This window comes from Orbicella faveolata, unplaced genomic scaffold (genome assembly GCF_042242905.1).
Source record: "Orbicella faveolata isolate gen_17 unplaced genomic scaffold, um_ofav_v1 contig_3, whole genome shotgun sequence".
NCBI lineage: Eukaryota > Metazoa > Cnidaria > Anthozoa > Scleractinia > Merulinidae > Orbicella > Orbicella faveolata.
The window spans coordinates 6061528-6079789 of NW_028301558.1; the positions used below are offsets into that span (position 1 = coordinate 6061528).

At 38.8% G+C, this 18262-nt stretch overlaps 1 protein-coding gene across 2 annotated transcripts; it reads right to left on the reverse strand.

Annotated features, from left to right (window-relative positions):
• Positions 1-682: 682 nt before the first annotated feature.
• LOC110068215 (GDP-mannose 4,6 dehydratase-like) lies at positions 683-18148 on the reverse strand. Of its 2 annotated transcripts, none has more exons than XM_020775592.2 (14): positions 18001-18148; positions 11505-11549; positions 11237-11324; positions 10249-10310; positions 8778-8825; positions 7869-7979; positions 7196-7277; positions 6383-6487; positions 6195-6262; positions 5356-5415; positions 4561-4679; positions 3787-3883; positions 2577-2645; positions 683-1324 (listed from the first exon to the last, which is right to left on the reverse strand). In XM_020775592.2, the coding sequence occupies exons 1-14, from the start codon at positions 18091-18093 to the stop codon at positions 1262-1264; spliced, it is 1110 nt and encodes a 369-aa protein (XP_020631251.2). In that variant the 5' UTR covers positions 18094-18148; the 3' UTR covers positions 683-1261. The 2 variants fall into 2 exon arrangements, with proteins under 2 accessions (XP_020631251.2, XP_020631252.2); XM_020775593.2 differs by lacking the exon at positions 18001-18148 and adding an exon at positions 15764-15966.
• Between the last annotated feature and the right edge of the window lie 114 nt (positions 18149-18262).

Genomic DNA, 18262 nt, shown 5'->3' on the forward strand with positions numbered 1-18262 from the left:
TGAAAATGGCTTCGGTGGGAGAGGGCGGTCATTCAGTAAAACGAGTCGAGAGGAATCTGGGAACTTACGTAGTCTCTTTCGTGTGCGGTGTTACATCGGGAGTGATCAAACATCGAGCTCTACTGACTGAAAGGTTTGACAGTTAAACTGGATTTCTGTGAAAACATGAAATCATCTTTCTTTAGTATGTAGTAGAGACTTCATCAGAAAGTAATATTTTCTTTTTATTTGCCAATTCTCTTACTCAAAAGCCCTGAAAAACTGAGAACATCAATCAATTTTTGTTCTTCATTAACTTGATGAAAGGCCGTCATTATCTCGGGAACAACCACCCTCCCACCCAACCCAAGCTAAATCATATTTCCCATTACTATACTATTTTCGAACAGTAAGTAGGGATCTCTAACGTCATCTGCCAGCCTTCACGAAAAGGTGCGGTGGCACCAAGGGGTAGCGTGACGGATCGCGCATGTCGAAAATCCGGCGCACATTTTTCAACCGTTTGTTCCCTGTTCTTGTGGTTCCATTGCACATGGAGGTAAGTTTTTTTACACCGCCCAGAAAACTACTTATATGGTGAAATAGCCTCTAATGTCTCCGCCCAATGACGTGATCAAGGTTGCTTCGAAAGTTATCGATTCAGTTGCCCTCCATAAAGCGGAAGCTAACACTAGGACAGCAGTTCTTTGTACAACCCCTTTTATTTAAATAGTCACAAGCGACTGTCTTAATGGTGTATAAATTAACCTCTCCAATGGCCTTCTACAAACAGAAATAGTATCCGTAAGTAAATATATCATACAACTCCTCGATGATTTTCAATTAAATAAACGTGCTGTGCTCTTATACAACAACATTGAACTTTCTTGGGTTGTGCTCATTACACAAACGGCAGACAAATTCTGACATCTGACTTAGAAAAATTGCTGGTTCTAGAGAATACTAAAAGGGGCGTGGGTGAACAAATTGAAAAATTACCCTCCTTTGAAAAACACCGGGCCCGAAATATATTCTGTGTCCAAAGCACCGACTTTAAGAATAAATAGTCCAGACAAGATCACAAAATTTATTTTAAAACTTTTTCGTTTTCGTTATGCCACCTCATTTTGCTAAATATATATTTGAAAATGTATCTTAACCTGTAATTTGTTACTATCTAAACAACAAACATATTGCTTGCATGGGCACATAGGAGTGTACTCAGGCTGGTTTCAGTTTCGTTACTAAGACAGATGATCTTGATTCTAATTTGAATCTGTAATTAAGCTGAAGGGTTGCTTTTCATCAGGGCTATGTCTCCTTCTACCATTTCCTTGACCAGTTCCTGAAAAAAAACAGAGTTAAAAACGTTTTATAAGAGTTTAAAAACTCTTATCAACTGTATATACCAACTTAGTGGTAATAGATAACTCCCAAAACTAATAAGGAACGCTATTGAAAACATTTAACAGAAGAAACCTCCCAGTTCACCACGCCAATCAGTCACTGCGCTAACTAGCGAGTCGCATGTATCATGTAGGGATTATTGAACTACTTTTAAACGTTTACCATGGACCGAGCCAAAGGCCTATAGAAACCAATACTCCCCTGTACCAACCAAATAAGCTAATTTGGTAAAGTATTATTATTAGAGCGGTTTTCAATTGAGCGTGGTAAAACCAAAACCAAACCAATCACAAACCAATTAGACTACTCAGCCAATCTCAAACAGCAGTAAAACCAAAACCAAAACCAAAACCAAGGTAATTGCCTGATAACTTTCGACACTCAGTTGGAAACCGCTCTAACTGTTCTTTTAAAACTTTGTTTGCAAGCATATATTTGTCTTTTCGACGTCGCTGTTCTGAACATATGCTGGAAATTGTCCGTGAGACGTGAAGGAAAAACGATTTCTACTTATCAACAAACTAACGTATTTTGTAGTATGTTTGAAACAGCAGTTAACCAAGACTAATTCGTGAGCGGGTACGTGTTAGCGGTAAACGGTCGTTTAGTCCCCAAACAGAAGTCGATTAGCCCCCATATTCAACCTTGAAGAACGAGAAATAGACAGTGTTTTCGACTTCTGGTTGGGGGCGAACCGGCTAGAGGCTAATCGACTTGGTGGGGGGGAGGGGGGGGGGGTGCTAAACGACCGTCGTAGTGGACCGTATTGCCAAAAAAAGTCGCTTAGGGAACCAATCAGAATTGTTCTTTTCATTGTGGATCAGTTTTCCATATAATAAAAACTATAAAAGGCTGGTTGGGTTTTCAAATATTTCTACCAAATGTTTATATTTAGGCTCGAAGACTCCAAGACAAAGAGAGATACTGTATCTTGTCTTCAAAGACCCTAATTCGTTTGGGCCCCTCCTTGCTGCAAAAGGTTTTTCACCAAATTCCTCCTCAGAAATCATCATTTCTTAAATTCAAATTCAATCTAAGGTGGGAGGACCACTGCCTCACAAGGTGGAAAAAGGCTTGGTGAGCGCCAGTCTCAATAAAAGGTCATCGCTAAACAAGGGAATTAACCTAATTATACCACTTCTAACAAGGGATACACGTCACCATGTGCATGTGTAACATAGAACAGGTACCTCAAAAGACACTTTAGGTTTCCAGCCAAGAAGTTTGTATGCTTTCTCTGATGATCCCTGCAGGTAATCCTGGTAAAATAATTAACATGTAAATAGTTTTTTCTTTTGCACAGATGGTCTTCGCCTCTCATTATTAAAAGTTATTTTCTGTCCTAAGTGATATATTCCAGTTTAACAAATTGCATTTTACTTTCCCAGGTTCCAGTTTGTTTTTGTCTCAAATTTGTAGTTTTGCCTCAACTAATTTGTAGATGCAACATGGCTGAGTGGTTAGAGCGCCGCACTTGAAATCTGGAGGTCGCGAGTTCAAGTACCGTTCTGACAACTAGCTGGTGTTGTCTTCAGTAGTCCCGAGTTCAACTCCTTGGCCAGGCTTGTAAATAGCCAACTGGTATGTCTCTTGCCAAGAGGGAGATTTAACCATGTTATGTTCATTTACATGATTTGTTTCATTGTTTGTTTCCTTTGGCTCTGAAAAGCCCCACTGGGGGAGTGGTCAATTAAGGTACATTGTATATATTTATTTAAATTGAATAGAACTAAATGTTTTGAACAGAGTAGCAATAGTTTTGAATAGTGACATTACCATTTGACTTCTAACAGTTTGGAAGCTAGGAGAGGTCTCCCAAAAGAGTGACAAAATTATTATCCTTCAAAATAGTGGTAGGATTACAACTACAATCGCCTCCATTTGGTGTGACAATATGCATAACTACACTTCATTATGGCTCATGATGTTACATGGTTACTAGTTGTTTTATGGTTTTTTCCATGTAATATAAGGTTAAGTCTGTGTCAGGCCAAGTGGTCCCTACAGTGGGAGCTTATCCCGGTTTTTGTAGAGCTAAGCAACTAGGAGTATCCCCTTGGGATGCTAGTCCTTGGCAGGGTTATCCCCAGCATCAAATGGTAGTGTCATAACCAGTGCCCATTTAATATACAACTGAATGGAGAGGGGCACTGTGAGGGTAAAGTGTCTTGCCCAAGAACACAACATGTTGACCCTGGCCACGGCTCGAACCCAATCCATCTGGAGTCCAGAACGGTAACCATTTGACCACTGTGCCTTTGTGTTCCAGGTGAGATGGTAAATTTTAATTTTGACATGAAAATGGAATTATTACATAATCCTAGTAAGAGAAATATGAAGTTCTGATTGGCTAACATTTATAGAATTAAATTACCAGTTTTATCATAACAATTAACTCACCACTTCTGTAGGTCTGTAGAACTTGGGGTTCACCTTCACAAGAACTTTTCCAGTCTCTTTGTCTTTTCCAACTTCTGTATCACCTTCTCCCTCCCATCTGGGAAAAAAGTCGAGCCTTTTATATTTTGCTGAAGTGTCTGCAGTGAACAAACTGCTACAATGTATGTCCCCCATTATTTCTTACTGTTATTATTTCTGAACTTGCTCTTTCCTCCCCAATATTCAAACTGGGATAAAACGGTCAGTTTTACCTTTATAATGATGTTAGCAACATCAAAACGTCAGACAACTACATGTACAGTTTTATTACTTCTAGTGAGGTTTTTCAGTAAACTGCTAAATATTGACTGGATGAGGAAAATATCTTGAGTTTATTGACCAACTGGGAGGGCTGGATGTGAAAATAGTTCGCTTGAGATCAAGGTGTGGCATGGGTATAATAAGTTCTATGCAAAATGATAGAGGACCAAACATTTTCAAGTCTGGCCAACCCTTAAGTGTCGTATTGTAAGTAGGGTAAGTACAATGTAAGTAATTATGTGTTTTGCAATAAAAAAAGAGTCTGGCCAGACCTTTCCCAGTTAATATGTATTCTATGATATCAACTTGATCAGGGTTGATTCTGTTTCAAAGTTGTGAAAATGTGTTTTGGTATCTGTTAAGAATTGTGCACACTACTGAATGAACTGTTGAGGAGAAACAAGAAAAGGCAACATTAAAGAGGGCTCCTGCATAGCTTGGGTGAAGAGGAGTTCACAATATTGATAGACTTACACAATGCTTATGCCAATTTGTTGGAAAGCTGCCACAACAAATTCTCTTACACTATGAACTTCTCCAGTTGCCACTACAAAGTCTTCTGGTTGTTCATGCTGTAAAACAAGCCACATGGCCTACAAAAGAAGGACACACCCACATACTTAATACAAGATAAGCCAACATAATATGGTGTAACCAAACTAACATGTGAAGCAAATTATCAGGGTGTTGCATTCTGTTGGGAAAAGTAAATTTGGGAAAAGTCCTCTGGATAAGATGCTAGTCAGACAAGCCCAGCACTTTTGTCTGGGTTCTCCCTGGGGCAGGAGACACCCGCATGGCAGGGATGGGGATGCTCAACATCATAATTAGGGTGTTGGTTTTGGTATCCCTAAGCATGTTCAGGACAGAACACCATCAAATTGAGAATGCTAGTACTAAAAATCACTTGCCGTCATAATGATGGCTGTAGGGAGACAGTATACATAAGGTATACAATGGCAGGTTAGAAATGCAAGTTAGCACAGGCAGTCAAGGTGTGATTCCAGGGAATATCCATACCCACCCCAAGGAATGTCATTGGAAATACTGTGAGGGAAGGGAGGGGGATTTTCAAAGCCAAAGCGTTTACAGGAAAGTATGAAGCTTAACTGGAACTTCCAGCAGGGCAGGTGGTAGGATCTTAAGCAAAAGAACTCTCTGTGAGAAGGGCATGGATACTTTCTGAAATGCACCTACATGTACAAAAAAGAAAATAAATCAACTTGCAGTATTAATTACATTACACGTATATTTTAAAATGATTTTTACCTCAACATAATCTCTGGCATGTCCCCAATCTCTTTTGGAGTCCAGATTTCCAAGTTCAAGCTATGAGAAAAAAAAAGATAAATATATGTTAAATAAAAAGTAGATTGATGCTACTTAAGTACCATTTATAACTGTTGATAAAAAATGTTTCACACTGGGGGACCTCAGAGTCCCAGCCAAAGTCATCCAAATGTCATGAAATTCTCGTGGTAAATAATGTCATTGATATTGTTTTCAACAGTTGTTTAATTGTTTTCTGTATGATTACACTTTGTTGTAGCATCATTCTGTTGAAATTTGGTAAGCTAAACTTGTTGATAATCATCTTTTATTGTGACTAAATGTAACTTAGGCTAAGTTGACTTTGAAACAGCTGCAGGGCAGAAGGTACTCCTTTTCTTGATGTGGGGTAGCCACACGGGTTCACAGCCCCCCCCCCCCCTGTGATCTTACAGGTTAGGTTATTTTGCTTCTGTTGCAGCACAATTATGTTCCATCCAAACTTCACTCTCGACCCTTCTGTCATCTTGTCATTGCAGGATTGAAAAGTTAAATTACTTTTGCTGAAAAGTCGCCAGGTTTTGATTAGGACCCTCCACTATTTTGAGGTCTGTAATATTACACAGCCACAGAAACATACAGGCTGCTGCCACAAAGACACTTGTCTTATAGCCCAGTAAAACATGGAAAAAGTTAGCAGATCCGACAAAACACAGGATGAAAAAACATTAACCTTTCTTTAAATTTGACAAGGTTTGACCCCTACCCATGCAGTATTACTGATGGTAAATTAATTGAAATCAATGTGATCAATATATTACCATGGAACTCTAGCTTACCTTATCTTGAAGTCCTAAATGAATTTTAGCCACTGCTCTTGTTATCTTCCTTGTTACAAAAGTTTCACCTGAGTTGAAAAATCATTTGGTATTACTCAGTGAACTCATGATAACTTGATCTAATCAACAGAGAAAGAAAAGAACCAACTGAAGATTTGAAATGCCAAAAATGATAAGAGAATCTGTACCTCTACGTGGACTTTCATGATTGAACAGGATTCCATTAGTAGCAAACATATTGTAGGCTTCTCTATAATTTACAACAATCCAGAAAGCATACACTTTGGCTGCCCCTGTTGACAAAAGATTAGAGCTGAGCATGAATATAAATTGTATGGGTTGTCTCACCAGTATATGCTTGTAACTTTGTGAGTAAACAAATTGCGAATGTTTCATCATACAATATGATTCCGCTCTTACTTGGTGTAGAAGACAGCTGATGTAAACAACAGGAAACAAAAGGACAAAAGAACGAGGAAAACAATGAAAATAATAGGTTTGTGGGGTGGTGTTCTTTTGTGATGTGTACTGTGTCTTCTAGACTAATAAGGAACCTATGATTCATATTACACTTCAGTATGTGCCACTTCATTGATTTCATTATTTGTTTTATAAAGCAAAGAACTAATTGGTTTCTGTTGTCTCTGTTTTGAATAAGGCAAAACAAAGGATGCCGAGAGCATTTTTCAGCCCATTTTTTTTTTCTTAAAAATGGAGTGGAAACTTGTGAGAAAAAACATCAGCTGGGCAATGTTGTTCAATTGATTTAAAGGCCACATGCAAAAATTCAGCTAATTTGTACCAAAAAGCCCCAAAATGGTCACTTTTCCCCTTTACCACTAGCTTCTTCATGTTCTAATTTTGTGCAATTAATTCCCAACATACATGTCAAGTTAAGAAAAGTTAAGATGGAAGGAAGTCTGCAGTACTAATAGTTTGAGGGAGAGCACTTATTACCTATTCATCCCTTTAAACCAGTGACAATAATAATCTATTCTTACCATAAGGAGACCTGGGATAAAATGGGGTCTTTTCAGTCTGTGGGATTTCTTGGACTTTTCCAAACATCTCACTGGTAGAAGCCTGGAAAATAATGAAACCAATATACTGAGTGCATGATAGACTGTTATAGTTAAAATATTTCTAGAATTACTGCAGCACTGCCCAGTCCATGTCACAAGGTTGTCACAAAGTTATTAAGAGGGTGGCTTTATTGCCAGACTCTGTACATTGTTGTGGAGGCGTGGTGCTCTCATGGTCTGTGGGTCTCAACTTCGGATTGAGCGGTCCAGGTTTGAGCCCTGGCTGGGGACATTGTGTTGTGTTCTTCATAGCCAAAATACTTTACTCTCACAGTACCTCTCTCTACCCAGGTGAACAAATGGGTACCAGCAAATTTAATGCTGGGGGTAACCCTGTGATGGACTAGCATCCCATCCAGGGGGGAGGGAGTAGAAATACTCCTAGTTGCTTCATGCTACTGAAAACAGAATATGTTCTGTTCTGTTCAGACTTAACTCACATTGTAGGTGGCTGATTTTGCCATCTTTTCAAAATATCTGATGAATATCCGGCAGAGGAGCCAGCTGAGATTTCACAGGATTCAGGTGACATAAGGGAAATATTTTTATTATTAAATATAATAACAATAATTATTTGTTTTGGTACATGTACCTGATAGAATCTAACAGTATTTTCCATTCCACAGGTTTTGATTGCATCCAAAAGTCTTAGTGTTCCAACGGCATCAACATTAGCAGTATATTCAGCTAAATCAAATGAAACCTGAAATATAAGGAAAACAGAAGAAGTAGTATATGTATTTCCTTTAAGAGAGAACCTGTGGTTACACCGACAGTCACAAAGTATGTCTGCCTTAAAATGTTGATTGTGGACCCTCTGTGAACTCGTCAAACCCAACATTTCAAAACACTTCTGCAAAGAGATTTCTGCCATGAAGTGCTGGTGTCTCCTATAAGGGGAACCTCAAAATTGTACTTTTACTGTAGTTGTTAACAGTCAAATTAAATTAATATGATCAAGTATTTAAAATAAGAATTAAATTAATATAATCAAGTGTGAAACAATGAAAGAAAATAGATTCGTGTAAATGAAAGCAGGCTTGGCCAATTCTTCGATTTTCAAGGGAAAAGTACTAGTAGCAAGACATATCTTAAAACTGGCAGGGGTGGACCCAGAATATTCAGAGGTAGCCAAAGAAATTGTGGTATAGCACAAGCCAGCCCCCTACCCCAATGGGTCAAATACAAGAAAAAGGGGTGTCATGGCCCTCTTGCCATCCACTAAATCCTCCACTGACTAGGACTGCCTAATATTCCAAACATCCTTAGAAATCCTTGGATGTCTTCAGGCATGCAGTTTGGTTGTCTTCAAAAATCCTGGAATTCCCTGGGTAAAATTCTCATACCTGTCACTTGAAAAAAGTTGGCAGGTATAGACTGACTGTAGCCAGCACAAAAAATCAACCATACCAGGTAACCTGAAATTTATTTATCAAGGTTTTCCAAAATAATGTCTAAAAGAGACACCATTGTAGTTTTATTTATTTGATAGAACATTCACCTTCACATGGCTTTGTGCTCCTAAATTATAAACCTCAGTTGGCTTGACCTAAAGTAAAAAAAACAACAACAACAATTATACCAGTAAAAATATTATAATAATTATATCAATGATTATAAAAATAATTATATTCTTTACTGTTACTGTCATACATTTCCTTTAATGTCAGCTCTCAGAATTTAGTGGCAAATCACAATATTATAATAATCTGCTAGTGATGTTGCTTATGGTAATGATGTTCTGTATTCTTGTCACCTGACTACTAGACAATTTATTGAGATTTATTGAAATCCAAATGATAGCTGCAATGTTGATTATGACATTGCTCATCATTGTAATACAAGATATTCTAACTTATGGCAATTAATAAGCAAAGTGCGATGCAAGAAGTCTGTTTTACAATCAGACCTGTACCAAATGGTTACCCTTGGGTATGGACTGTAGTTAACAAGTCTCTACCCACTGAACCCCAGGTGAATTTAATGGTTCACAGAAAACATTGAATACATTAACCCAAGTCATGTATCTCCAAATCAGCCACTCAGTGTCATGACTTTTTTAAAAATACAAGTCATCATTAGTGTAGTGTCGCTATATTGCATTACGGTCATGCGCACTAGGAGTCGGTCAAGTGAGTAGTATCGAAGATTACTGTAATTTACTGTAAGGGAATAAATAACAAGTATTCACAATCAAGGCAGAAGCAGTTGAACCAATTGAGACAGTTGAACCACCTACAGTTACACCAGTTGAATCACCTAGAAACGCACCAGTAGCACCACCTGGAAATGCATCAGTTGAACCACCTACAGTTACACCAGTTGAATTAACCCCACTTTGCAGATCAGAAAGAGCAAGACGAGTGCCTGATCATTTCAAAGACTATGTTACTTGAACATTGCTCAAATCAATGGTTTAGTGAAAAAAGAACATTATTGCGTGAACATTATCTGAACTTTTCAGACTGCGTTACTTGGACATTGCTTAGGTCAATTGCTTAAAGGAAATAACTTGTACGAACACGAACAGGACTGATAGATTTAGGAAGCAACATGTTGAGTTTCGTTTTTAAGCTTTACCTAGCTCATTATTCAGAGGAAAGGAGAGATGTAGTGTCGCTATATTGCGTTACGGTCATGCGCACTAGGAGTCGGTCAAGTGAGTAGTATTGAAGATTACTGTAATTTACTGTAAGGGAATAAATAACAAGTATTCACAATCAAGGACTCCATAATTAGCACAAAAATACCACACTTGATAAAGATACCTGATCCAGATAAAGGTAAATTTTCGGTGCTTGAATAATAGACACCAGAACAAATTTTGGGAAACTGAATGAATTATTAGGGTTGCATTTAGGTTGTGATGTTCAAGATTGCAGAATAGCAAATAAAGGTGCAAAAATTACAACTTACCCTCTCCATCCAAGTTAAGTTTATATACTGGTATGTTTAAATATAAAAAAGTTTACCTCGTTAATAATTTTTACTAGGTTTGTACTGTCAGTGAGGTCCCCATAATGTAGTTTCATGGCTGAAAATAAAAATAAATTTTAATCCCAGTATTAGAGGCAAAGATGACCCTTTAGAAAGCAAAATCAAAATTGTGTTGTTGTTTCAGGAACTGAGAAATAACACTTTTATTACATGACTAAGAAAATTATTTCAATGAGATTTGGTTGAGAGCAGGCCAATTTATGCACTGCGGTGCAAATTAACAAACAAGTGTTCCCAATTTTCTCAGTCATATAATTAATGAGTAGTCATACGAAAAATTAAGGATTTACACTACTTGTGATATTTGAAAATTCTTTCAAATTGCACTTGCCTAAAGGCTTGAGCAATTTTGAGTAAATTTTCAAATATCACTCATAGTGTAAATCGTTAATTGCACTTGCACTCATACAATCATCTATACACATAGGGTAAGGAATAAATTTTTAAAATATCATCAAACCACCAGGGCCTTGCCCTGCCAAATTACAATAGAGGCTATTTCTTCATTGAAAAGTAAGCATGATAGATCTATGTAAATATACAGTATGGACCAAGAACCCAAAAGAGAGAAATATTGTGGGTGTTAATTATGCATATGAAAGACCGTGTGTTTAGTCTGTTTAAGACTAAGGGAGGACATGGAAACACAAAACTTGAAATAGTGAGGAAGTGTTGATGTATTAAAAGAGGGGTATTCTTTGATCCTTTCTTGTACCATACAATGCTGATCAATATTAAGCACTTCTGGCATCAGTTCATTAACATGGTTATTAAAACTGGTACTTCATCAAGGAAATGCAATATTTAGAGTGGTTTAGAAAACGATAATATTCATTGTACTGTTTTTTCTAAGAAAGCAATGTTTCAAACAAATGTCTTATACTAATGACTATAAAATGCAATACTTATCACATAGCTATGGCATACATGTGTATCTGCGCACCACTAGTCAATGATACATACCTCCCATTTTATGAGACCTAGAATCAGCATATAAATGAGAAATTCTCCCAGTATTGAAAGAGCTAGATCGTCTTATAATTCCATGCACCTGGTAAGTAAAGTATATTGAAATAAATAAATACTGGTACACCTAAATGGCAAAAATTCAGGCACATATGGAAAATGCTTCAAAAGCAAATAATCCACTTTAAGTATAAATAATATGAGATGTGAATTATACTCAAACATTTAAATTTGCTACTATTAAACGTTAAAAGTTTGTGCTTACCTCATAACCTTTTGAGAGCAGCAACTCAGCGAGGTATGAACCATCCTTAAAAAAAAACCATTGACTTAATTGATTTAACAAAACAATTTTCAAAATTTAACCTGCATATAGTGGCAGAGCTTCAAAAGGGGTGGGGAGGAGAGAGTGGATTCCTTTCACAGCTCTGACATGCATTAAGTGAAGAAGTGCTGTCTGCACCAACCTGTCGACTGGTTGGAAATGGAAATCCGGAGAGTTTCAGCAAAGAGACCAAAACAATTAGAGGATCAAGTTCTGCTGAAAATTACACAACTAACTATACACCATAAAATCCCGTGTTAAAGCCTTCCCAGTTATAAGCCCCCCCCCCCCCCGAATATAAGCCCTTCTATTTGCTAACAAAGATGTTATTTGGGATATAAAGCCCCCCCCCCCCCCGCCCAGATATAAGTCCATCTAATGTATAAGTGCGTTCCTTTTGCATTTCTCTACAAAGATCAACATTTGTAATCAAAAGTTATAGGCTAATGGGGTAATATGGTAATAGGGCAATAAGGTAATAGCTCTAATTGTAATAGTATGTTAGCTTTAATTCGTTTCTCAGATATGTTTAATCTTGTTGTTCCAAAACATTTGTTTATTCCACTTATATGCCCCCCAGATATAAGGTCCCCTGTTTATGAGCCCATCCAAAACCCCTTATGAAGTTATGTAAGCCCAGGGCTTTAACATGGGACTTAATGGTTTTGTAACAAACCAAAGAACATCTGTGGTTTATGATGTTATTTTTCAGAGATATTGTCTCCTGATAATCATCATTCATAATAAAGGTCAGTCAGCAGTATACTCAGGTTTGCATGACCTGTCAACATGCAGTCAATGGAAATTGAGTGTGTGTTGGCAAAACCAAAAACATTCCAGTATCTCTATGGAAAACATACCAATTAAAATATTATTGCAACAAAACAAATCAAAGTACTGTACATTTGGACCCAATAGTTCAAAGGGTGGATAATACTGCTCACTGGATAAATTGCTCTCCAGTGGTTGAAAATCTTGACAAAACAAAGTATGTTATCTGCTTGTTTATCAAATGGATAGCATTATTCGCCTTTTGAACAGCCAAGGCCAGCCACTTTATTATATTAACTTTTGGTGAAAATGCCACAATTTACTTGGGAGGGGGGGGGGGGAGTGAAAATACCACAATCTACCGGTGGAGAGGTGGTGTTCAGTACAGTCATAACCTGTAACCTGTTACATAACCTGTAACTTGCTATGGCTGAGTATGCTTTATGGGCCTTTGATCTTATGGGACAAATTGCATGTTGCATGTAGAAATCTAATTAATTCACCCACAAAGCAACAATCATAAATATATTACTGGTGCAAAGATCAAGACAGTGGGTAAAGCCTGGTTCTCATATGCCACAGACATACCTGGGACATAGCCGCCAGCACAGCTTGGGACACCATTACGGCATAGGTGAACATTTATCACCGAATCATAATCTGTCCCAGGCATTGACCACTGGCTTGCCTGCGAAGTTGAGCTGAGTTCAACTTCGCAGGCAAGCTGGCGGTTGGTGGAGATTGTCGGTGATGAAAATATTTTATGTGAACATCACCTGCGGATGCAACATACCCCAGTAAGACGATTCAATCCATATTTACAGGTGGAATGGCTGAAAATTGTGCCAATTTGATTTTGCATTTCATGCCAATTTGAGAACGTGGGCAATCCATCACAGATGCGCTGGGGACCCACTGGAACAGATCGTCAAACATTGTCAGTTCCAACCAGCGACTACTTCGCAGGTAGGTCAGTGGGATATGACAACCAGGTTTAACCCAAACCTTAATGATAAGATGCTTGATAAGATTGGGGGAGCTTCACAATTCCACTAATCTATTTGAGACAGTGCAAATTGAGCTGATTAGAATCAAAATCACCCATTCATTTGTAGAACTGAAAGAGTTTGAACAATCATAATTTTCGTTGTAGTTTAGCATAAACCAGTGTCACAGTGATATGTGTATCCCCGCACACATATCACTAGTGATATGTGTATCCCCTCCAAAATGGCGGCCAGTGATATGTGTATCCCCCACCCCCCTCCCCTCTACTTTAAATAGCAATATCCTCCTTGAAAGCGCTCTCGTCGTCCGGTCGCTTACTGGACGAATGACAAACCAAAACAGACTTAAAACACAAATCTCAATTTTTGTGGTTGAAAAAGCTTACGTATCTGCTGCTGGAATTGTGTTCTTGATCCTCACTGGTTTTCTGCGAGCAGGAGATAATGAATTTAAAGTTGAACACCAAATGGATCTAGATATATTCCAATTTGACTTTCACGGCACGGGATTTCTAGGACGATATTAATTGCGCGGTGCATTCTCACCCCTTGAGTAACACATATTGTCCACTGTTCATCGCCTTGTTTGCATCTGAATTATTCGTGGAGTGAAACACATATCACTGTTTCGACCCGCTCCCCATAAAATGATTAGTGGCACTCGTGTATCCCCTGCACCCGCTTTTCAGTTCGACTTTTTGTAAGATATGTTAAGGCTCAAGCTGTATACATTGCTATACTGCGAATATTGCTAGCAAGTTTCATAATAATCGACGTTTATTCTTTGGTAGATAGCCTAGATAATGGCTGTCTTCAGGGGATACACATATCACTGCGCCATGTAATAATTAGTGATATGTGTATCCCCTGCATGCGGTCGTGTACAACCGAGGTCAGTGAAACTCCAGAAATCTCAAGATATGAATAAATGCTGGGTGTTAATATTGCTATTGAGTCAGTTTTGACATTGCAAATGTAATGAGCATTTTTCCTCTTGGGTAGACAGCCAATATAACAGCTGTGTCCATGGGGATACACATATCACTAGTTCATGAAATGATCAGTGATATGTGTATCCCTTATTATCCCGTGCATGTGTGCATGCGTTTTTAGTGAAATAATCGAGTTTCAAACTCCAGTAAACCCAAGCCGTGTAAAAACGTCGGGTGCTAATTTTGCCTGCAGTTCAGACAAGCTGATGCGCTATGTGATAATAGTTGTGTTTATGGGGATACACATATCACTGCGCCATGAAATAATATTAGTGATATGTGTATCCCCTGCATGCGATTTCAGTTTAGATATTTAGACATTCGAGTTGGAAACTCCGCAAACCTCAACCTGGGTATAAATGTCGTTGCGAGTAAGCAGCCAGCACGTTTCAGCAATAATTGGCCCATTTTTCGATCAGGTAGATAGCCAATCGGCTGTGTTTAGAGGATACACACTGAGATCACTGCGCCATGAAATAATTTGTTATATGTGTATCCGCTGCTCCAAGTTTTAGTCAGACATACAATCGAGTCGGTTGGAACTCAACCAAACTCAAGAAATCCTAAGCTGCTCCATTGGGCACGAATTAATTTCTGGTTTCTCCTACTCTTTACAGCGCTCGTTGGAACCTCGCAACCGAGTCCCCTTTTCGTTCGTTGAATGCCCAGGCGTGTATCAGTGTTTTGTGTATCCCCACGGGGGAGACACATATCACTAGTGATATATGTGCAGGGATACACATATCACGGGGATACACATATCACTGTGACACCGGCTAACCGATAATAATGTTTTCAAACAATGAAATGTCCAAGAAATCAAACTAAAGATTTCGTTTCAGCAATAAATAGTTTCCTGGTTGGCGCATAAATAACACTACGAGACGTTTACCGAAATCTTCGCTATATTAGCCTACAATTCAAAGACAAGTGTAAAGCTTGTGGATATCTGTAATCGCGGGTCTCAGTCCCGGGGTCTCACTAAAGCTTCAATCACACCCTTAAAGATTGTGAACGGATCAGTATATGTATATTAGCTCTATAACTTTGAAAGATCACGATCATCGAAAATTTGGGAAAATAAACAGATCTGCGTATTGCTACCCTTTGGCACTGGATTTCAATTTTGGAGTCAAGATTATTCCTTTTCAAAAATTTCGCACCTTATGGATAAGCTTACATAACCTTAGCCGTACATTTCTGCTACAGTACTGGACTACATGTGTCTTTGGACGATTACTACACCAATAGCTTTTGATGAGTCCGTTCATTGTAAACTTATCAGGATTTTAGTGTTCTGAGATGACCGTAAGACATTGTGGCCTCTCATGCCATGTCAGCACCGTTCAAGTTTATCAAATAAAGATAATTCAATCAAACACGGCCATGCTCTGCTATGTCCATGGGAAAATTGTCTGAAGATTCTTACCTGGCCAGTTATACCCGTAATTAAAGCTACTTTCCCTTTATCTGTCTTTGCCTCCGCCATATTCATATAGAATAAACGGAATGCTGTAATTATTTAGACTTTCTTGACTTCGTATTCTGCGTTTCTTCCACAGGTTTCAGTACTTGTTGTCAGGGTCTTCTGCCGGCGACCGTGACACGATTCCTGATACCAGCGTGACGCCACGTCTCAACCTCGTCCCCAGGGTCTTCTCCTCGACGATCGTTGGGTTATACTGTTGCGTGACGATCCGTTTTAGAAGATGGCATGAGGGCAGAGCATAAGGGCTAGTTAATTTTCGGTCAATTTTGTAACGAACGGCCACTGGAGAGAGACTTTAAAGTAATTCAATGCGGTGTCAGTTATTGTAAGGGTGGCGCTCATTTTCGAGTGTGAAAAAAACCACTTGTTACTTCCAGTCTGCCTGCATCGTCTTCAAGCAAGACATTTATGGTGTCACCGGCCTTTTAAGTGCCGTTCAAAAATCACCATTATTTCAGACCACAGGTAAAAAACAAAACCCCTACTTCAAGGTAACACCGGCAGAGTACGAAATTTTCAATGGCATAAAAAAAATAATAAATAACGCGGAAAGAAGTCTATGAGGAAGTGGCGGCAATTCCATGTTACCCCACCACCCCACTGTGGAGTGGGGGGTGGGTGGAAAAAAGATCACAAAAGATTGAAAATCATTATTATTTTAAAGCAGACCAAAGGGGAAAATCAACTCTTCAAAGAAACACGGTTTGCACCCCAGAATAAGAGATCTAAAATGCCAGAGAAAAATAACCAGCCAAAATAAGTCTGAGACCGACCGGAGACGAGAAATTGGCGGAAATTCATGTGCCACTTCTCAGGGGAAGAAAAAAGAGGAAACTGTGAGCGCTAGGCAATTAGGGAGTCACTGGATAGCCTATTGAATTGATAGTGCTCTCCTCCGAAGACCGATCATCCCTGACTGCGCTTGTTGATATTTGTTTGATGAACATTTCTCCACGTAGCCTGTCCACAGACTTTTTATTTCATACGAGTTTATGAGCGAAGCGAGCGATAACGAACTCTTAATCCATCGCTTGGGATCTCCACGCCTGGATTACATGTAAGGCAAGCAGGGAGCTTTCAATAAGTGGTCTATATACAATGTGCTTTAATTTTTTCGAGTCAGTCACCTATACTTCTAATGGTAGGTGTTAGAAAAGGTGGCGGTGAGAAAGCTTGCTCGCAGGCTAAAAGTTTTATAGCACGGCTGTTTTTGGATCTGATTCAGACGCGGAATTGTGGAACACCGGGAGGAACATCTGGGAGGTATTTGTCTCCTGCAGTTACCAACTGCATGTGGCACGCGGAACACATTTCCATATGAATGGTTTCGCACGAAGACTCGTTTTGACGCCGAGGCAAAAGGCAACTCGGAAGTGGCCTAAATTTCGGGAAGAACGCCGCTCAGAATCTCTTTTCCCGACACATACGTAATATAATGCTTTGTCGATACTGATAGTAAAAGCTATAAACTGGAATTAAACCTGGCGAAACTTTATGACCCTTGGTGACCGACACATGTTTTGTAAAGCTGCGAAAGTAAACCACCCTCCCGGTTTTTCCACAACTTTTCGCAACTTTCGGAGCTTTGCAACTTCCGGTTTAGCCGGTAGAGGTATAGAGTGGTCAAATCTTAGTACAAAAGATATATATGTAGAGACCTAAAGAATGCTGGGTAAGTTGTGGAAAAATAATTTATATTGATCTATATTACGTCAAAACAGAGTAAAATAGTGCCTTTGGGATACGTGTCATCTCAGACAAATATACATGATATCTCTGTGTTATTGCATCTTCTATTTTCATTGAAAACTGTTAACAGTCATGTGTGAGTTCGCAAATTTCAGTTGGTCGTTTCTCTTTGCAGCTCAGAGGGATTTATTACAACCGTGAAATTTTATCATTGCTTCGATACTTTCGAGGAGTCGTTTCTTTCGGCAACTTCACGGTAGCTTGTGTCAAAAGCCGACTCGTTCCACTGTGAAAGCGAAGGACTATGCCTGAAATTTCCTCGTTGACTGATTTTACACAAAACCATTTTTTGGCACGTATCATACAAATGATATACCTTATTGTTACCGATTTTGATCTGAAAATATTGAAGGAAACGGCAAAAACCGGATCCAATTAATCGAAATAATATATAACTTTAAGTTTGACCGAAATGTTACAGACTCTACCTGGCCAGTTACTCCCGTGATGAGCGCTACCTTAGAATTCTTGGATGTCACGGCATTCGCCCGTAAACCGTCGTTTTGCTCACAGAAAGGCATTGTAGCTTTATTTGTCCGAGGCTCTAAGTTCTACAGTAGCCACATGGACAAATAACTCATTACAAAGTGATAACCAAGTTTAAAAGCCGGTTGTCGCCCAGATACACGTTACTAATGGAAAGAATCTCACATGGAAAATAGCTTGATATGTATTTTTTCACATGTAAAT